Genomic DNA, 22,664 nt, shown 5'->3' with positions numbered 1-22,664 from the left:
CAGCAGCTATCAGGAAAGGAGACAAATAGGTTCCCAGCTGGCTTAGATTCAGATTTTTTTTTTCTCCTCTTTCCCCATGAAGATCTTGGTATTTTTATCATCTAGTTATTAAGTGCAAGTAAAGTTATTTTTGTCTTAAACTTATTTCAGAATGATTATATGGTTTATGCTGGTTTAGATTGCTCCCTTTTACAAAACTCAGTTTTGTGGTATTTGTATATTGTCTGCAATTTGGCTAAAGTAATAATTCTGAAAGTAAAACAGTATGTACCTCGTTGCCTGCTTCTCCTCTCCTTCTCCATATTTGTTTGTGCCCCTCTGCCTCCCTCAACACACAGAGAGATGGACATTTCTCTTTGACTGTTATTGGGTCATGGCAGAATACTTTCTAAAATTTCTCCTAGACAGATTTGCTACATTTTTTGATTGTAAAGTATGCCAACCCCTGACAAAATCTCAATGCAATGAAGAGGTGTTATATACAGAGCCTTTCCATATTCTTAAAAGAAGATGCTGGACACAAATTTCAAAAGTGCCAAAATGACTTAGGATCCTTTGTTTCATTTTCAAAACTGAAAAGCCCTTAGCACTGGACCTAGCCATGTAGATACTCTGGAGGAGGTTATTCCTGGTAACAAGCATTCAGCTTTCTTAAGCTGACATGTAGTCCCAAATTAAGTTTTATAATTCACTGGGTTATTTCTTTTCCCTTTGTAATTCAGCAGCTAGCACTTTGTAAAACAGATGAAGATTTCTGGGAAACCCAGAACAATTCTTTCTACAGTCATGCTTGCACAGGTAATTACACTTAAAAAAAAAAAAAAAAGTGCATATTTTGGCTCAAATACAGCAAAGTAAATAGCAATGTAATTCACATCAGCCTTCCAGTACTGCAAAAATTTCATCTAGAATAACCAATGGTATGTATCTAAGTTGTCCATCAATGTTAACTTCATAATTTCTTTCATGAATGTACTCACTGTGTAACATTAAAGGGGCAAAACACTCCATAGTTCACATATTTGACTAACTTTAAGCTACACATTTTTGAACCTGGAAGGTATTTGTGGATTTTTGTACATTTCAGGTATATCTCTAAATTCATGTTTAAATCTAAAAACCAAATTAACAAGCATTGTATCAAAATGCTACCATTCAGCATGACCCCAGTCAAGCGTAAGAGGGTCAAGCTGCTTGCACGACACAAGCACAGCCCATAGACAAGAAGAGCAAACGGGGTGGACGGCGAGTCACAAACAAGGTAAGCGCAGCAGAACAGATCAAGCGGGTCCAGATGGGATGTGTTGGAACAAGAAAGGAAAACACTTACCTAAGTTACGGGAAAAGATGAAACCTTACTGCACATCTACACACTGAGGCTTAGATGTCCTGACTATTCAGCGTAATAAGCCCAGAACCTTCCAGCTCCTGGCAGGCTGTGCTCCACGGCACTGCCGTTAGCTCCAGGTATAAAATCACTTTCTCAGCCAGCCTCTTCGTCTTCAAATACGTAGCTGAGTTGGTTACCTATCACTTACTGTATTAGGCAGGTTGTTGGTGAGGTTAGAAAAGCAAGGGGCTATTTTGAAAACCTACATGTTAACCTGAATATCATTTGGATCAAACACTTGAATCCAGCTCTATGAGAGCCTACTTTTGTATATGTCGTATATGCAAAGTAGAATGTATATGTACATTTATAAAATGCACGTCTCATATGCCAACACAGCATGCTGCGAAAATGGTAATCATACTCCAAATTATTTCCTAGAAGCCCTTCTATCTTTACTGTGATGTAAAAACATTCATTCTGCGTATCTGAATATGAATATACAAATCGATTTAAACACAATGACAAAACATTTGACTGTGCCCCCACCAAAACCTTCGGCAGCAGACTCCTAGACAATGTATCAGCACAACAGTGCTGTATGCTACTGCATTTCTTATATGCTACCCTAGGTACCCACTACCGGTCACTGTTAGAGAGAATGTAGGTGGGCATTGGTTTGGCTCAGAATGGCCATTCTTCTGTAGGTCCTTTAGAGCTTACCTTTGGCAGATAAAACTTGCTCCACGTTATTTAGAGTCTCACCTCAAAGAAATCTTCTGCATGCTCATTTATCATTAGGTGAGATCAGGATCTGCAGATTATGAGGGAACAGGCAGAACCAGGAGAGGACAGACACAGTCGAAAAGGATATGCTTTATCTTCTGCCCTGTCCAAGGCCTACAGGGAGCTTGCAAAGGTATCATCTCCATTATAAGTGTTCAAAGGGTAGCTATGCATAAACATCCACAGGAGCCTGACTTCATTTGAAGCTGACATTTGAGAAAACTAGTGTCCCAAAGTCAGCAGAGGTCCTAGACAGTCTCTCTCATGCAACCCTCCCGCAGAAACTCACCTCAGAATATTTACAGGGCATTCCCTGTAAATGAGGCAAAGCCTCTCTAGTCTTCAAAGCTTCTTCAGCAAGTTCCTCACAAAAATATGGTATTGCATATTATCATCACTACTACAGCCCCACTCCTCAGGTTTAATTATTTGCAGAGAGTAGTTTTACATTATTCTGTGCCCCCAAAACATATCATGAAATTTCCTTCTTCAACACTGTATACATAAAGCTTAACAGTAAAAAAAATTAAGTTTATATGACCAAACAAAATGCAGCTGTCCTTCATGTTAACATGCAAGTCTATACAAGTTTTCATTAGTATTTTAGAGAGATAGGGCAGTGGAATTCAGTAATACCTTTAAAGAAATCAAATTTGCTATACTTTGAAACAAAACAAGACGGACTTTGCTGGTAACTCCTTCCCTTAGCAAAGAGAGGCAGAAAAGGGCTCAGAGACTAACTAGGCTGATTAGGCACTGCTGACCCGCCAAGCAACACAGCTAAAGAGCAGATGCTACTTTCCTCTAATTTAGCAATGCCAGCAAGGTGGCTCAACAGACCAACGCAGACATGACACAGAGCCAACTGTGTGTTTCAGCTCTTGCTGTGGCACTATATTAACATACCTCTCTCAGTAACACCTACTAAGGAAGCCTCTTCTCCAACCTACAGTGCAAACCTCCAAGCCCATATTAACAATCACTGTTACATAGAGGAAGCCTGTAATGAAAATTTGCAACCACGGGCAACCACAACAGTCAAGATATGATTGCTTCTCAAGCTCTCCTCACATGCCCTTCAAGTTCCTACTCCTCTGTGCATCTTGCCACACATATCTGCCCAGAGATCAACCTGTCAAACATTGAATACTTTAATCAGCCTCTGCCCAGGATCCCGCTTGCCATGTTTCCATCTTTCTATATCTCTAGGATTGAATTCAGAAGTGTCCTCTGATAAGCCTGTTACAGTGAACCTCCTGCAGCTGGTTTAGATCAGCAGGTATAGCCTACCACATCCCACCCGAGACACAGTCTGTATCAGCAAGCTTTCTAAGCACAAGGTTAATTCTAATCATACACACACTTTGATGAACTAGTTAAAGTAATGCACAAATTGGAAGAGAAGCCAGCATTAAGCCACTGAGTTTATCTGAGATCCATTATTCCTCCTTCTTTCCAACCCCACCCCGTAGTGGTAATGGGAGATTATGACTACCTACATGTAGATGGCAGGGAGGAGTGAGTAGCTACAGCAAGGAAAGAAAAGTTTTGTGCCTACGTCCTCATGTTTGCTTGCACTGCAGCCTTCTTATCTAACACTGTCACTTATTCTTTCATTATCTTTACTATCTATGTGAACAGATACAATAAAATCTTAGAAGGGCACAGTCAACCCGCACAGTTTAGCAATGTATATAGACAGAAAAGCCCATAGAAAACCACAGGTTAGGAGCTCAGCTTTTGGTGTCTGACCTGTCTTAACTTCTTCATTGGTAAGTTAGTGTGGTTAATAGAGGGTTTCATCCTTGGATAATGGGCACCGAAGACATGTAAAGGCTTTTTGAAAGCATCATTTTCCATATTTCTCTAAGCTTGTAAGTAAAGCACAAACCTACAATCAGTTTTCTTTTTTTAAAGGTAAGTCAGTAGTGTCTTCAACCTTGATACCTATATTATGGTCCTCGTGTACATTTTGCACCGTGAATATAAGTACACTGTAACATCACACATTAGAAGAGAAGGCCTCCATCCTGCTGAGACTTTAGCATGTAACCTAGACAAAGTGTTAGAAGTGGAGATTTCACTGGTGTGCTTGGCGTAGGAAAGGGTTCACAGGAAGAGGCTCTGAACAGAAATGCGAAAAGGGAGTCATCAAGGTGCCTGGTATGCAAGTTGTGAGAGGCTGCTCCAGCCATAAGAACTGGCATGGAAGAAAGTATGAATCTGGGAGGAGAAAGAGGACACCAAGTGAGGGTGGAGGTTAATTTTAACGAGTGCCAGGGCAGTGCAGAATGAAATGAATAAAGGGCTGTGGGCTTGTAGCGAGCTCCAGTGGAAGAGGCTGTGCAGAATGTGCACGATGGGTGGGAGAAACTTTGCACGAGTGCAGAAATGGTAGAGAGGGACTGATGAGCTAATCGGGAGGAGAGGCATATTTCTTCATTTTAAAAAGAAGCATTTTTTAAAGGTGCTAGTAAGGCATCTACTGTGGCACAGATGCCACAGTACTCCGTCCCTAGAACGTTTTAAGCATGAAAATACTAATCCAGGAATCTCAGAAAAGAGGAGTGAGTGGTAACAAAAACAGAGGCTATTTTCAAACAATCTCTTTCAACAGCATAGGCCTAAGCAGAATGAACTCTAACAGCAGCCACAGACTGACAAACCCTCAGCCTGACCGACATTCAAAGCATTTTTTTTTTCTGTTCGTTTTGTTTTATTCTAGTACTCTATACCTTAGCCTGACTTTTCCAGAGCTACAGCAGTCTGCTTTTACAGTGCTGGTACTATTTTGATTTGCATACCATTTATCTCTGCTTCTGGAAAATGATTCATAGCCGGAGATTATTCTGAGGGAAATCTATGCAATCCATTCCCAAATCCATCCGAACAGTTAGTAATTTCTAACTGCTGAAAAGAGGTTATGAAAGGGAACTTAATTTTAGTACTTCTGGATTAAACAGTGGAAAGGTAATGATGAGAAGAATCGACACCGCAAAGGGCAGCTGTTCCCAGAGCTGTGGCTAAGCTGATAGGGAGTCTAGACATTATAAATGAGAGCTCAGTAGTGCTAGAGAACCTTGTCATGATAGAGGTGGGAACCCAACTTTTAATATTTCAATTAAAGAATGCAATGGCTGGTGGAAAGTATACGCTATTTCTATCTCCTTGTCCCTACAAACGCCCTTATACTGCTGTGGTGTAATTACGTAAGACGCAGTGTCCCTTAATGGAAGGGTGGAAGTATTTAAGGAAAACAGCTGGCAAATTTAGAACTAAGTAGGAGCACAGAAACGTCAGTGCTGAACTGAGACCATGTCAAACCTGACCCAGATACCTAATTAGAAGTTATACTTGAATCTAACTTGCACAGGACTCAGGAAACAGTCTAACTGGATACAGTAAAGAGATTGCAAGAGATCCTTTCCAGCTCTTCATTGCCCTGATTATATTAGATACTTTTCTGATCTCTTCCCCAGCTTTAATTACATAATGCTAACAAGCTTGCCAGGAAAGGGGAGGGGAGAAGGGCAGTATGGTGTAACTATGTAAATAGCCTCATCTGTGAACTTTGAGGGAATGCTGAAGCAGCCACGAAGCTTCCCTATAGATTAGAAAGGTGAGAGTTCAGGCTTTGCCTTGGATTCAAGTCTGTCCCCAGCTGACCTGCTTCCAGTGTGTACTCGGTTATTCAGACTGAGGAGCCAGAAGGAGGTTGCTCTTATGTATGTTGCTGGCTATGGTAACCCTTCTGCACTTGCCTAATGGGTCAACTTATTTCCAAAAAGTACCTGAGGAAAGAAAAATGCAAAATGTAGAGAAAAGTACAAACTCTGAACGTTGTACTGGCTTGAGTTTATTTATGCTCACGCACAGAAAAAGCTTCTGTAGCCAAGTCCCAAGCTAGCAAAAAGATTAATAATAGAAATGTTTATAACATATTATTTAAGAATGCCTGTCAAAGCTAACTATAATCAGTAAAAATATTATTTTCTATTAAGAACAGAAGCTTTAGAAAAAAAATACAGCACTTTCCAAGAACAAAGCTCTGGCTGCATTTATTTTAATTTTTCCTTAGGCTATTCTCCAGAGGGGCGGACTGTATTCTGCAGAGAAATAAGTTTCTTTGTCTTTTTAAATAAAAGCACCCAAATATAGGGTAATATACTCACAGAGGTCTGCTTAGCTGATCCTGTACAAAAATCAGGCGTATCCTCAAACAGGTCTTCAGTCACCTGAGAATGAGTGAGACAGTCCCCATGGGAAAACCCATACAAGTTAAGAATGGGAAGAACAGTCTGCAAAGAAAGATTGTAACATGCTGACATGTTGTCTTCCTGGAGCTAAGATATGAAATAATGCTCAAAGTCTGGGTACTTTTCTGAATCCGATGCTCATGGACCACTGCTGACAACAGAAGCTGAATAGCGAACAAGCAAACAGTAAGTCATTGACAGAAATGGTGCTGAAATATGCTGACATACTACATGAAAAGTGGAAATTCATTCATTCATATATCAGAGATAAGACTAAAGGTAACAGAATGCTTTCAGGCCCCTTCCTGATAGACTTCTTCCTGTTCTTGTGAATTTTCACCCAGTAGACAAGTGGCAATATGAGCTTTCAGCATGGTGCGCCACCTCTACAGGTGAACGTAGTCGTGGAGCAGGATCAGGGATGGAGGTTATATTACTGCTGCACTTGGCTCTAATGCAGCAGTTAATGAAATACTTTGGCCAGTTCTGGTGCCTGCTATTCAAAAAGGTTGTTATAAAATTAGAATGAATTTAGAGGAGAAGCACAAGAGGAATCCAAGGCCTGGAACCAGGAGCGAGGAACTTCTTTTTGCCTATTACCATTTTTTTTAAAGGTGGCAGTAACTTCTTTAAAGGTTACTGAAGATTCTTCAACCTAGGCATTTTTTATATTGGATACCTTTCTAGAAGATCTAAAGGTTTAAAGAGGACTTGAGGTAGGGATGCTGAATGCAAGCCACATCAAACTGATGGATCACCATGACCTCTCCTAGCCTCAATCTCTTAAGATATTGTGTGGATCAGCATCCTGGGCAAAGGTCTTTGTCCCTCCTTTGCCCATCCACCATCAGCATTCTCCTCCACTACAAATCTGTACCACGCTTACAAAATTTTAAGGACGTGTAACTAGAAGTGTGAGTCTTTTCATCTGTATTATTTATTACCAGGCACGTCAATGCACTGATGCACTGTTCAACCTGACAACTCTCAGCTCCCACTGAGCACGACAGAGTCCAGGCACACCAAATTGTTGCGGCAAAGAGAATTTCCAAAATCTATGAACAAAGGACATACTAACAACTTCATTTTGAAACAATTACAGGTTCAATTTTTTGGACCTTTTCAACTTCCACGCATGTGACTTCACCAAGTGCATCTTAGAGCAATCCAAGAAAGCAAGCTACCAACTTGTGTCACAGACTTGACTGATACTGCTTGGAGGTCTAAAGTCAAATCAACTCTTCCTACTTAAAGGAAAAGATCCCTAAGGTAAGATCCATGCAGAAATGAAGTAAATAATAAGTGATGCTTCAGTGCAAAACTATATAAATCACTTTTTAAAAGATCTAGTCTCTTGACTATTTGTTGCTATTTGACAAAAGAAACAAACTTTGATTAATGTGCTACTGTCCAATTCATTCATTTCAGCAACTGCAACCTTAAATAGCCTTCTGATTAAAATTTTATCGGAACACAATAACCTTTATATTTCTTTCACAGCTAGTACTATTCCCTTAGAAATCTCACCCTTCACAGCCTCTCTACTGGGAGGAAAATGTAGAGAGCTTTCAACAAAATAACACTGGACTTTTTTTTCCCATGGCAAATAGCTTATTTGCTAAAAAGTATGGTTTTCAGTTAATCCAATGCATTCAGGAAGTTGTGATGAAATTTACTCAATACTTCGGGCAAAATGAAAACATCAAAAAAGAAAAACGCTTCATAAATTATTCACTCAGTTGAATTTGCAAACAATTTTGGCATCATCAAGAAAACAGTCAAGATTTTCAGAAAATAAATATGTGAAACAATCCTGTTCACAACAAAAATAGGAGCAAAACTATAAGGCCTTCCATGAAATTTAAAGCAAAAAAAAAAAAAAAAAAAAAAAACCACAAAAAAAGCTAGAATAACTGGACATAAGGTTTTCCACTATCACGTTGCTTTTCTTGTGAGTCCATGCATAATATAGTTGGTGTTTTTAAGTGAGTTTAATTAGGATTTTACAAAAACAATCTTTTCAAAGTTGCTTACATGTTTTTCTTCTTCCTTCTGGTTTAAGAGTTAACTCAGTGCAATCATGGTCATATTGTGGAGGGATCTGCATGGAAAAATATCTTACTGTGCAACAGACCTAGTGATAGAATAGAATCTTCAGATTCTCTTACTGCAATGCAAGCAAATAGGAATTAACTTAATGAAGATCTTATTGCTTACTTTTATTTCTCTGAAGGACAAAAATATAATTTCCCTCCCTGCATGTGGTAGTGAATCATACATCAAAAATATCCAAGCTCATCAATGCACACCACACTCAGAACAAATCCAGGGGAAACTAGCATGCAATTTTGAGTGACCTAGCTGCACAGAAAAAGTTAAAGAAAAATGTAAATATGTAAAAAAAAAAAAAAAAAAAAAGAAAGAAAAAAAAGGCTGGTTATTTATAACGATGAATACGTAGAAAGCTTGCAAGGTTTCTTTTGTTTGCTTGTTTGCCAATTATATTGGAGGATTCTATGGCCAAATCTATAGAGTTCTCAGAGGTTATGCAGATAAACAGCAGACTAAAGAACTGAGTATTTCCATTTGAATAGGCAGGATGAAACAAGTTACTTACCAGCCATTCAATGTGTCCATATAAACTAAGTAATGCAGTGTCTCCGCACCAGCACTAACCCCCGTTGGCTATGACATTTCCGGGAGATATATTCTAACTGTTCCCAGTACAGCTTTTAGCAGCAGTGATTTCTGGCCAATTTGAAAAAAAGCTTGTGCTCTCTGTAATCCTTTGTACTATTTAAAGTAAAAAACAAAAACAACCTTTCCTTTTCACTTTATGCCCAAGAGTTACATTAACGGAAATTTCAGTGCTGTAAATAAGGCATATCATACATAGAAGAATCACTCGTCTATCAAAGCTAATGTATACGCAAAAGAATGGAAAATATGATTCATGAGACTGGATTTACAGTTACTGAGTTAACTTTAAGTTTCCTGACCTTAATCAATGTGTTGTTCTAATGAAATGCAAAAATCCAAAACAAAAACTATTGTGTTTTGCAATTTAAGCTCTTTAATTAAAAAGCAAATAAGAGCCTGCTCAATAATACCTTGAAAATTGCTTTGACTAAAGCAGCCACGGAATGGTAGATAAGAATGAGCAGAATATATGCACAGAATAGTGATGCAGTCATATTCATGGAATAATATGATTGGCTTATTTTTTAAATGGCTAGAATGCCATTAAATTACAGCAATAAATTCAAATTAATGATTGTCAACTTACAATCATTAAAGGCTTGCTTATTCAAATTGCTACTGACTACCACTGAGCGCTTAGATACCATTGGTTTTGCAGTATCTCAAGTTAAAAGTGGTTTGTCTAAGGGTCAGCTCTCCACATACGCCTTGGTGGCTATGCAGCTTCACAGGCACAGCTGGAGCTACGTTGCTCTGTTATGTATTTGATGCTTGGCAGCCCAGAGCAGTGCTGGAGACAGGGCAGAAACAAAGCAGGAGGTGTGAAAAAACAAAACTCTGTTGGTGGATCCTTCACCACACAGCTCCCAGGTTGCTGTGAAGTGAAGACAGGAGAGATGAAGTCTTACAGCTTGAGTGCAATCTGCTCAACAGTCACATACAAAAATCAAAGCTGCACAGTACTCATAATTAATCTCTGCTCTTTTGCTGTGTCATTCAGATCTGGAAACAAACTTTTGTAATAATGCTGTGCTTTTGAAGATAGCAGGATGAATGTAGAAAAGCATTAATCATTCACTCCTATGAATTTCTACAGGCACTGAAATACTGTTGACTTTTCTTTTTAATGCTTTATTCATTAGCCACAATATTCCATCAGCTAAATGCTGTATGTTTCAGAATAAAACTGCAGTCAGCAACAAGAACACTCTTAATAAGTAACGTTCTTTGTTATTATGGTTGAATTACCAATTCGTCTAAACACCAGAGCTCTGCAGGTAATTTATCTTACCAGCTTTTAGTCTGTACCTAAAGATTGAAAGGCCTAAAAGCAATTATAGAAAAAAGTTAAACTATTTTTAATATACTTTTTCCCATGCTTATAGTTCTCATTTGATGATACCTTCAGCCCACTGATTTTTATGCTGATATTCTTCAGCAAGAGCTATTATATTTTTGTGGTGTTCTGCCCAGGTGGCTCAGAGGGTTTTTGGTTTTCTTTTCTCTTTTTACAATATCTCTGGTGACTAGAAAGAGCAGACAAGTCATTGTAGAAAACTAGAGTTGAGCTGGATGGTGATTTTTCAATGTATTTTTATTGCCCGCAGGAATTTCCATGTGACACGATCATTTAAGCTTCTGGTTTGTCATATCTTAACTTGATGGAAGCAAAGGTTCAGCCCCAGCAAGGACAGGATCAGGCCTTTCCAATTCTAATGAAAATAAATTAAGTTATACATAATATTCAATATCATGGTCTTTGGGATAACACTTTAGATGCCTTTCTACTGAGGAAATACTAAAGTCTAGGGATGTTGTACACAAGCTTTCTGCAGTGGCCTTAAGCCAAATTTGTGTGATGCACTTTTCCTCTAGCGTTGTGTTCTCCACCTCAGGTATGATTACTTTCAAGTGCTATCATATGAAAGTGCATGGCTAAGTAAAATACCTAATTTTGCTGTTTTAAAAGCTGAAACTTCATTTCATTAAATTATTTAGAATTAAATCCATAATCTGTGCATACACTTTTAAGGGATGTTTAAGCTTCACATGACTCACGAGCAAGTTTTGTGTGGGGCCAAACAATCCTGAAGGCAAGGGAGACACGGAAGCGGCGTCAGCAGCCAGCTACGGAGACGATCTGTCCTCTCAAAGCTCAGGGTGGCCGTGGAGTCCTGCACACTGCAGTCTTCGGGCTGGCTTTGTGCCATGCAACCAGGGAGAAGCACTGCCGTGGAAAGAACTACATCCAAATAACACCAAAGAAACTCTGCTTGAGCTAGGAAAGCACAACAGGAAAAACGTGGGGCTTGCGACAGAGCTGCATCAGCTGGAATTCGGGCACGTGCAGGCGGGTTGCAGCAGAGGGCAGTGGTACACAAACACTCATCTTTCTGCACAGCACCTACGACTATCGCAAAAACCTGTTTGCATTTATTTCCACACACAACACTACTACTACTCCTATGTTTATTCTGAAGCAAGATCACGTTCTTGATGTGTATGTAAGTGTACACACACACAGTAGTGTGTGTATACATTTACTGACAGACAGAGGTATTGAATATTCACTTTTTAAATGGTAATTCTGAAGGTTTGACTGCTTTCTCTTATTTCTTTGACAATCATATCCCATTCAATTAATTTACAATCCTACTTGTCCTCTGAAAATCAAGTCCTTCCAACTTTTACAAGTCATCAACTAAAAGATAACAATAGGAAAAGAATTACTGTATTCCACAGAACTGATTTCAGTTTTTCCCTCCCCCATTTCTCTCACCCTTTGAAAACTAGGAAGCTTGGATGCACTTGAAGAGAAAAAAGGAGGGTGGAGGGAGCTGTAGATGAAACCAGCATAACTCCTCTGCTCCTTAACTGGGTTAACCTGTCTCATGGTGCGGGAAAAGAAAGCTTAAGAGAAAGCTACAGAAAAAAAATATAAGGCATGTGCTACTTGTGCAGTAACTGACTTGTCTAATGATATGTGATTCACAACAACTTTGAAATACGAGATTAAAAGGCATAAGGCATAACATCCTTCCTATTGAGGGAAGGATGGATTACATTTCCACTGGGTCCAATCTGCATAAGAGATGCATAAGGGAAGAAAATACAACTTGAGATGAAGAAATCCTATCTTGGGCTGAATTAATTTAAACATAACCTGCTCAGAGCAATTGATTACCAGTGAAAAGCAAATGGATTTGTATGCTCGACCACTCCTTGCAAGTCACTTTTCTTCAGGCTATTGTACAGCACTGTTGAATTTAGTGTAACATCTGTTGCACATGAATGTGGAAAACCTTCAGAAACTATGTAGTATTATATATACATGTAGAAATATGTCTATTTTAATCCAAGAGTATGTTCTTTGTATTATTTATAAACAAGTAAACACCCCCAAATTACTTTGGATATTGATTTAAGTTTTGTCAAAGATTTTTCTTCTTCTTTGATCGTTCGTTTGTTAACTAAAAGGGCTCATTCACATTTATCAAAAGATCACACTTGGTTTAGATTTGGGGCTATATCCCAAGTTAAAGAGCAGTAAGAGAGCAGTTGTACTTATTACCTACATTATGTACGTGAGCATCACGGCAAACCACTCGGCCTTTCTCCAGGCAGCTTTATGGGCCTGCTAAGTGACGGGCTGCGGCACCTTGTCAGCATTGCCAGTCCTGGTCCTGCTCCCTTCGCCGTCCAGCTCTTCCTCTGAACAGCTCCTCCAAACAGGGGCCTTCCACTCCCTGGAGAGGAGGACCCTGCTCTTCCCCGCTTACCCCTCTGGCTGCTGGGATGAGAGCTGTGTTTGTGCTCCTTCGAAGAGAAAAGGCTACAAGTGCACCCAGATCCGTGTCTTGGTGCTCACACCGGGTGTATGACGTCCTCCTGCAGAACTTGCCTGTCCTGAACTGCACCAGCAGGGAACACTATCAATAATAAATCCTCTCCTTCGCAGCACTATGGGATTTCCATACTCCAGCCAAACATACAATTTTTCTTTTTGAGCGAGTGACATTGTGATGTGTTCTGGGAACATGCTGGCGTGTTCAGACAGAGACACACGGCAGTTTAAACTTGGTTTACATCACGAGTCTCAAGTGAATGTTTGTGCACATCAAGGAAACGATGGGCCATCTGGCATGTTTCAGTAATACTGGCACTTTCTGCTCAGAGAGGCCCAGGACTTAAATAAAAGAGATACCACAGGTCAAGGATGAAATGCGTTGGCAGGGCTGTGTGCACGCAGCTTGTATAGCATCTGCTTGGAGCGCAGCCCCTCCTGAGCAGCAAAATGGCAGAGAAGGGCTGAAGGTTGTGGCAGCAACATCCAACCTGCAAGGTGAGATTGAGGTCAAGCTGAAGGGGAATTTGCCAGACGAGAATCAGTACATGGGGCATCACCATTCAGAGCCACCCTGGCAGATCTGGGAGCAGAGCAAGGGCGACAAGGCGAGCATTAGGGTGAGGTTCAGGAGCAGAGTGCAAGTGAAGTGCAAGCGAGCGGACAGCTGCTGGGAGAAAGAGTGTCACTCAAAACGGAGCTGTGTGGAAAACAGTGCTTGCAGATATGGGTCAGGAGGAAGATGTATAAAATATAGTATAGAACAGTCAAAGGCTTGTAGATGACATGACTCCCTTAGGTGGCAACAACAAAGATGCTGGCACACAGGCTCAGTTGTGGAAAGCTAGAGTGACCTCGAGGAGAGGACTGCAAAGCATGAAGGAAGTTTTTTTCACGGGAAAGCTCAGCTGCTGCAGGTCAGCACTGACTTATTTCTGACTTGTTTTGACAATGTTGTATTTCGCCAAGTCTGAATCAGTGGGAGAAGAAAGTCTATGCGCTTGGTCCTTCCACTAAACATAAGGTTAGTCTTAAGATGCAACCGTGCAGAAATCAGAAAGACTGGAAAAAAGTTTTGGTTCTGGTTAGTATAATGAGATATACTATCCCACTCTGATGACTGGGATAATAGAGAATTGCTGGTTTATTTACTGAAACTAATCATTACTGAGACATTGTTTTTTTAATTTTTCCACTGAAAGAGAAATGTGTAAGAAGTTCTTTATTGCAGCCACTACCATTGTGGACCACGGCTGAGAAGTTGGTCTTGTCCTGTGTCACAGCATGACACTGGATACCTGCCCTTGGTCAATGGATGAATAAAAGGAAAAGAGTGATTTCATGCTACTCTCATTCTCTGCAGTTTGCCCATAAAACTGAAGCCTAAACCACGAAGGTAATTGTGTCATGTGTCTTCCTTTGACTGACCTACTTCAAGACAGAGCCAAGGAAGAGGATACACAAATCTCCTCATGTAGGTTAAAAATGTGACTTTGGCACTGCATCCCCACACAGACTTATCATACATTCAAAAGAGTTTTTTTCATCTTTTTCCAGATTTCCCTGGTCTAGAGAGGACCACTAATGAGAAGCCCCTGAGGTGCCTATTCCTTGTGTTACATAATGCCTCATTCACAACTTAGGCATCAGGACACAGATGAAAGCAAAACAGAGATGAGTGGTTCTTTCCCTGTATTCAAAACTCAAATAAAAACACCCACTTTGCTGTAGTGTAAACAGAGCCACATGTTTAAAGTATCAAGGCACTGCTGTAATGTGTTTCTTTTTCTTCAAGATTTTATGTTTCTCCTGTGAGAAGCAATTACAATAAAATTGTCAAGCAAAAGTAAACCCCTCTTAATCACTGTAAACCTGCCAGTAAGTCACATCTCAGTGTTGCTGTTACATTTTTTAGATATAAATAAAAAGTGTGTGAGAATGCCAGACTAGAAATTAAGACCTTCCCAGGAGGAGGGCTATAAAGTTTTTGAAAATAAAAGTTCTTCTCTAATGTTCATGACATTGAATGGAATTAGAAAACCACTAAAATTGAGTATATTACCACAGAATAATTCAAACGGAGGATTCTCTGGAGGACATCAAGTCCAACCCTCATTCAAAGCAAGGCAAATACAAACTTAGGTCAGATTGCTCAGTTCAGTTGTGCTCAGTGATTTTTGAATACCTCCAAAAAGGAGGTATCATCACAACCATTTCCAGTGACCTGTTTAGTGCTCAACCACTTTAATAGCAAAATACTTTGTTCTTACATCTGGTTGGAACTTCCTTCACTGCAACTTGTGCACGTTGTCTTTTGTGCCATGCGCTTTTGAGAAGGACCTGGCTCTGTCTTCTCTATAATCCTTAGCTTTCCCTTCCCCAGCATGCTCTGCATGTATGTGCTCCAGATTCTTCTCATATGTCATGTGTTCCAGCTCTTTAACCATCTACCACAAATACTGAAAGATTTCTTTTGTTTTGGTCTATATAGAGACATAAGGCAACAGGAGACACAGAAAAAACTCTGGGTTCTTAGCTAAGCCATTATTTCCCTGTACTTTTCAAACTCAGCTGAAGGGAATGCCACTGAGCAGTTTGTTCCCTTCCAAATTTGACAAGTTTCTGTGAACTTTGGAGGGAGGTTTTCTTCTTATTCTAAGTTCATCCTTTCACTTGAGCCAGGACACTATTGCCTCTCCACCCCATGAAAAAGCCAACTCAGGGCGACGCAGTTGCGGTTGCTGCATGTTACTTTGCATGTAACAGCAGGCAAAGGGGCACTTTCCACTGTGCCAGGGAGCTGCCAGCCAGGCTGGGATTTAAAGATAAGTGTATTCAGCTTAGAGATACTGCGATGTCTCCTGTCTCCTTTCTCCTTCTAAGTAACAGTGACAGCTTCACACCTAGATCAATTGCTTCATCAATGCTATGAATATTAACAAAAATACCAATAACCTCTTTTAGTTGAGTGTATCTTCGTGTATGCTGCACTAGAGCTTATGACATTTTCAAACCAGATAAATGGTTATTTTCCCCAGCAGGAACCTTCAAAATAGTTAGCTCGTACCTGCTTTAGACATAAGCTGCAATTTAGTAATGCAATTTCCACATTCCTTTCTAGATTCACGTTTCTTTCCCACAGTAAAGCCCTGACCTTGCAAAGGGCTAGTTACACTGAGTCATCATCCTGACATCGATTGCAGACAGAACAGACTGTTGCTCAGTAAAAAGGGATTTATCGCCCTGAGCATTTTTTAAGCAACAACATCATTCCAATTTCCATATTCCCTCCCTATTATTCGAAGTCCTGCAGATTTGTATTCCATTCCTGAAGCTTAAGTTGGACTTTTTTTCTGATACAAGGATATCAAATCACACTCCTTATCCCTCTGAATGAATCAACATAAACTCAAATTCTGCTCAGTTCAACCATTTTGAAAGTAAAGAAATTTTCAAAAGGCTTTAGCTCAGATAAGCTGTAGGGCAGGGAACAACCTTCACAAATTTTGACACCACCAGCTGTATTTTCCACTATTCTTGTTAACTAGAGATATTTCCTCATTATTGTACAACGTAATGTTTCTAAGAGCAAGAACTGCCACTCTTCTCTTAGTTACTGGTGTGCTGCCTATATGCAACGATATAAATAAGACTTCTGATTTTTTTGTTATCACTTGGATTTCAGTGCAGCGAAGATGCCACAGTAACAGCCACAGAGCGTGAACAGCCCTTCAGGAGAAAGACGGGGAAGTTTCCCTAAGCAGACCCATCAATATGTGGACCTGGTCTGATTTGGGAAGAGACTCATCTTTTTCAGTCATGCAGAGTCTCTTCTGTTCTTTTCTTCACAGAACTAAACACAGTCATAAATTTCAAGTCACAGGATTAGCTGGGCAACAGTCTAGTGGGAGATTAATGTGAAACAGCAGTTCTACGTCACTATAAGTGAGCACCATAGTGCTGGGGAAAGCATGTACCAGAAACACAACCACAAGTCCTCAATGCCATTTACATCACTCTGAGTAAACTGCTCAAAATAATGGCAAAAAGATCTTCATTGCACGGGAAAACATTCTCTCTGGAAGTACAGAGAGGAACAGCTTTGTACTCCAATACCTTGTTCCTGCACCATCCAGCATCATACTTCTGTACACATATTTTAATAAGATGGAACAGCTGCAGAACAGATATTGCACATTCCTGTACCTGTGACAGAAGTCTGATAAAAGTTTTTGGGTAAGAGAGGGAAAATAATACTTAATAAGAAAAAGATGTGCAGAAAATAAGCGGAGTTGAGGAAGTGTTTCTTTTCATTCTTCCTTTCTCACGGCTTTAGCAATGTATTTCCTCAGACACAGCTAGTACCAGTTCATATTCTCTTCAGTTCTAACAAACATCCTCACCTGTGACGACACTGGGGATTTTAGACAGAAAGCTCTTCACAGTTCGGATGGGAACTCCACCTGTTTTGTCATCTTGCATTCTTGTAATGATGTCTTCAATCTGTCAAAAGGAAGGAAAGACTTAGTGTTTTATGCAAAATGGTGACTACTTATATAACTTGAGTGCTTTGCAGCCATTCAAGTAGAATAGGGCTTGGATGTACCATGTGTTTCACTGCACTAACACAGACCTAGAAGAACGGCTATCACCTCTCCAACTTAAACCATGAGATTGTATAGACCAGCTGGAAAAAACGGTGGTCCGACTGTACTAGCAAACCTACCGTAATCATCTGTTTTGACGATCAGCAGAGACAGAGACAGAAATGTGTTGCTAGGTTAGCATGTGAATCAGGTTAGATTATGTACTGCAGCCAGGTGAAGGAGCTTTAAATATCAGGGAAGCTTATAGAAGGAAAACAGAAGATTCCTCTGGTCAAAACATGGAACATAATGGGCAGCAGATAACTCAGTAGGAAGGTATTTTTTTTTCTGTAAGAATATATGAAGAGCCATACTGGTCAACCAAAGAGCCATCAGACCAATATCTGATAGTGACCATACCCTCAGAAGCAGTGACCACGCTCTGGCTATGGTCAGTGGTTTCCCTTTTTGTTTTGTCATTGTTTTTTTCTTTTTGAACCATGACCACTTCCACTCCAGTTTCCCACTTTCTACTACATTTATTTGAATCCTTGATACTGTGACTGATTCTTTCCGCAAAGGCTCCAAACAATTCTTCTTCCTCTTATCTTCTCAGACTACTGGAGTTTTTGCTCTCCTTACTGCTCAGCACTGGACATTATGTCTCTCCTTCCCTTTCTGCTCTGATCTCCCGTATCTCCTTCCTCCTCCTTCCTCTCATTTGATCCAGAGACTACCATATCATCTTCCTACAATATGCCAGCACCTGCAATCTGGTGCCTGAAAGCACATAGTGTTACATCCTCTGATTGTATGTAATCTTTCTATTCAAAACACGCTTTCTTGTGCTCTCCAGCAATTTTCCAAGCTATTTATGGCTTAGTAATCTAAGTCAAGTTTCTGTTCGATCTGTTACAAAGAGAGGAGCTATACACAACATTTTGACCTGCACCTGGCTTTGCATTTTGAAACCACCTGAAGTTTGCAGAAATTATGACTTCAGCTTCAAATTCCTGATTAGGTATAGGGATGTTTCATGTGTGACACAGTGGTAAGAAAAAATAGTGATGTTGCAGCTTCAAGTGTGGAGAAAAGCAGAAAGGGATCATCAAGTGTGAAGGTCACTTTTATTGACGCATTTTGTCTTAACTTTCAGAATAGTTACTTATTCACATCACTGCTAATGATCTTCCCTTCAGCTGCAGTTCCCCTTATGTTTCTTGATCTGGCAGACAGCAAATACGCGTCCTTGAATAGTTCACTTCAGCTGGCAAGAATGCAGACGTTAAGAAGCGTTCCTCATATTTCTCACTCCTAAATGAGTGACCTTCTGTGAACTAATTTCTACCCAGCAAAAGTCATGGTAAAGCAGGCAATATTTATCTTCTATTATGGGAGTCACTGCTATTTCAAACTGGTCTCATTTTGCATCAGTAAAGGGATTTGTTACTCTTCTATCTGAGTGGATCCTGGATCAATATCTCCTTGAGAAAGCCAGAGCAATCTATTTAACTGCTGTCACTGCTAGATACACACTGTAATATATTCATAATACTAGACCTGTCTTTCCTAGTGAAGAGATGCTAACCACTCCACTGCCCTTTCCTTTATCCAGAGTGATTTCATTTCGCTTCACCCTCAGCTTCATGGTATTTATACAGGACTTTTGGTTTCAGGAGCATGTTTTCAGCAGAGTCAGGATTCTACAGTGGTAGGCGGGAAGAGTTTACCAACCTATTTTACGCATTAAATCCCAAACATGCACTACATGTGTGAGAACTTTCTGGTCTTCATTGGACCTTCTTTTCCACGAGCAGCACTTTTACTGGCCTAAGACAGGGAGGGGGAGCCCACCTTGAATTTCTGTCCCAGCTGAGATGTCTATCACTTGAGGATGGAAAGTGCCTTTTCTGAAGCAGGGAAAACCACAATATTACATTTGTTGACATGTTATAATAAACAAATCATAATTATTACACAATAACAACTGTAATACTACTGTGGTTCCATCTAGTTCAGAAAAGGGTTACTGAGGGTGCAAAGCAGTTCCCCTGGACATTAGCGTGACAGGACATAGAAATGATAAGCCATTTCTGTATTTCTTGCTCATGTGTGAAATACATTTCTGTGCTAAGAGGAATCCCATGTTTTTGATAAATGGATCAACTGAAGAAAAATGATGCCATTTTGGCTTTCAGAATATTGGGGATTACTGTGGATTTTTAAAAGATTTTTCAGGAGTTTCCAGAATGCAAGAATGGCTTCTGTGTTGACAAATTCAGATCACTGATCCTAACCAGGTAATTTTGGGGCAGTGCCGCACAACATCCCTAGCATTACCATTATATGGAGGAATATGATTCTTGACTTTGCAGTAACTTCTCTTTCTCCCAACTCCAAAGTAAAGCAGACACCAGAAGGCAGCTTGTCAGCATGCACAGTCTTGCTGAGCTGTGGAAGCTCAGCGTCAAGACTGGTCTTGTAGGTGACAAGCAGAGGGAATGGCAAGTCAAGAACAAAAGAAAGCCAATAGCTCCAGCCTCTGAATACCCTGTATCTGGATACCAGTAGCAGCCTACCAGGGCTACCTTCCTAAGCATTTTTATTATTACCGAGGGATTAGTACCTACTGATGTCAATGATCCCCACAGTCCAATTTTGCCAGAATATTTTTGTAAGCTAATAATGGAAACTCTGCCACTTTTGTAGCCTAGCTTGTGAGTCAGCCCCGGAAGCTCCCTGGGAACTTTCAGGAAAGGACAGCTGCCCATTTCTGAATATTTCAGTGCGCACCATATTCCTGTCTGACTACCTGGAGCAGGCAGTCTGCTCATGGCAACTCCCATCTCTAGCTAACCAGTGGCAGATGGTCTGCGAGCATCACTCATCAGAACTAACATTAAGCTTACTGCGGCTGGACAGACAGCTCTGTTCACCCATGAATATTGGTGGAGCTGGATGATACATGGAGGACACGATCAATCTCTTGTGAGCTAGAATAATGATAACATAATTATAAATGCGCATGATTTTTTTTCTTAACTGAAGTATAAATTTTAAAATAAATAGGCAGCATTTCTCACATTGCCAATCCCTACTTGTCCCATAAGCATCTCTGACCAGCCATCTGACAATACTGTCCCTATGCCTTATACCCACTGATTCCTACCATGCAGCCCCATGCTTGCACAGACAAAAGAAGTTAATTTGACAAGATTTCTGAAACCTACTTGTTTCACCATTCTAGACAATTTTGCTCTCCTCAAACACAGGAAGAGAAGGCTGATAAAAGTGATGAAACATCCCCCTTTGGCAGCCTCCAGGGAGAAAGGACAACCTTGCCTTCAAGACATGGTGTTGAGAAGCAGCAGAGCAGCACCGCCAGAGAATTGCTTTGCGACCTTGAGCGAATGGCTTCATCTGTCTTTGTCTAAGTCTCCCCCTCTGTATAATGGAGATAATACTGAATCACAGAGGTGCAGTGAAATTTAATTCAGAAGATGTCAGCGAAGGACTTGGATAGTGAATGCTACATGACTATTAAAGGTGCAGTCCCCACCTCTGACAACCTTTCAAAATCCCGACAACTGGAACAAGAAAGCAAACGTGGCAGGATGCTGACGCGTCGGCTGGTGAGACTCTCCAGCTGTATCCCACCTGACCAATTTCTGATGACTGCTGATGGCAGCAGAACTGATGGTACTTGAACTGTTCCTGAAGGAACTACTATCTCTGTTTCTTTCCAAATTTCTGGGCTAACTTTCAGACAAAGGTAGAGTGTTCCATATAGCACTTTCCCCATGTTTAAGTGTGTTTCAGGAAAGACAGAAAAGAACAACTATGTTCTTTAGACATCTATTGGGAGGACGAAAAAAAGCGAATAATGTCACCTTGAAACCAGTAATATGATTTAGAATTTACATATATCTATTTTGATAGAATGAGAGGGTGCTGGTAAAAGACTGTTTATGAAGGCACTTGTCATTATTATTTGTATAGTGCTGCTAATATACCTCTAGCTTCACAAAGCATAACATTTACTCACCAAATCATCACATGAAGGGACTGTAAGCTGTTACTATGTCAACAGAACTGTCTAAAATGATACCTGAGAAATAGCTAAAAGAAACCAGCTATTCTGATAGTTTCTTTCTTCTTCTTCTTTTTTTTTTTTTTTTTTTTTTTTTTTTTTTTTTTTGGTGGGGATGCTTTCATCTATTTAGTACTTGGAAAAACAGGAAGAGCAGGACAGAGATGATAGGAAAATTAAGAGCTAGTCCTAGTTCCACACTGAACTTCCAGGTAACTCTCCTGCAATCTGCATGCCTCTCTTTCCTCATTCCTACGAAATACCAGGCAGCTATATCTTTCTTACTCAGCTGCTGAGGTGCAACAAGGGAGCCTGGGGAATACCACGACAACAGCTTTTTGATCAGACTACATCTCTTACAATATAGCCTGCTACACAAGCAACATACTGCACCACCAGCTTGTTTCTCAGTTGCATTATTAAAGTCACAGAAAGTGGGAAGTGGAGCAATTGCCATCATGTAATGCATGCTCTGTAAAGAAATAGGACTTAACATTCATGTGAATAAAACAAAAGCAAAGCAGATTAATTCAGCAATCTGAAATTTTCTGAGTTAAACTAATGTAATTTTCTCCTTCCCCTCTCCCCTGAAAATTAAGATTTTTACCCCATCAATATTAACATTTTCATGCAAAAGACATCAATGTTCTGTAAGCTTCATTTTCCATTAAACACATTTTGACAGAAAACTGATGAGCTCAAATTCTACATGAGCTATAATCATCTGAAAGAGAGAAGGTTATTTTTGTCATGTTAGAAAGCTGTTTAAAAATACTAAAAGTGGACTCTTGTTTAGTGACTACGCAACTTATTTTAATTACGGTAGCAAACATTTGGTTCTCCTTCTGTTGCATTTTACAGTGTCATGCAAGTATCTTGAGAAGACAGTGGTGCATTCTCTTCTTCTGTGCTTCCACAGCTACAGTAGAGATGTCATAGACATGCACATAATCAGCTTGGAAGGTCTTACACCACTTAGAGCATGGCTGCTCTGATCAGAAACCCTCCCAGTTTTTCTGTAGAGTAACCAAAATACTTACTTTGCTATGGAAGTAAAGTGTTAAGCTTTTTA

General features: G+C 40.1%; 1 protein-coding gene across 8 annotated transcripts in view; it reads right to left on the bottom strand.

Moving 5' to 3' along the window:
• Positions 1 to 22,664, bottom strand: part of RGS6 (regulator of G protein signaling 6) — a 287,533-nt gene that overhangs the window by 96,220 nt on the left and 168,649 nt on the right. For all 8 annotated transcript variants that reach the window (XM_062576773.1, XM_062576769.1, XM_062576767.1 and 5 more), the window contains one exon: positions 17,320 to 17,419. In XM_062576773.1, the coding sequence (XP_062432757.1) occupies positions 17,320 to 17,419 (100 nt within the window). The remainder of the gene's footprint in view (positions 1 to 17,319; positions 17,420 to 22,664) is intronic.

Source organism: Rhea pennata, chromosome 5 (genome assembly GCF_028389875.1).
Source record: "Rhea pennata isolate bPtePen1 chromosome 5, bPtePen1.pri, whole genome shotgun sequence".
Lineage (NCBI taxonomy): Eukaryota > Metazoa > Chordata > Aves > Rheiformes > Rheidae > Rhea > Rhea pennata.
The sequence above is the reverse complement of the archived record's forward strand: the minus strand, read 5'-3'. Positions and strand labels throughout refer to the sequence as shown.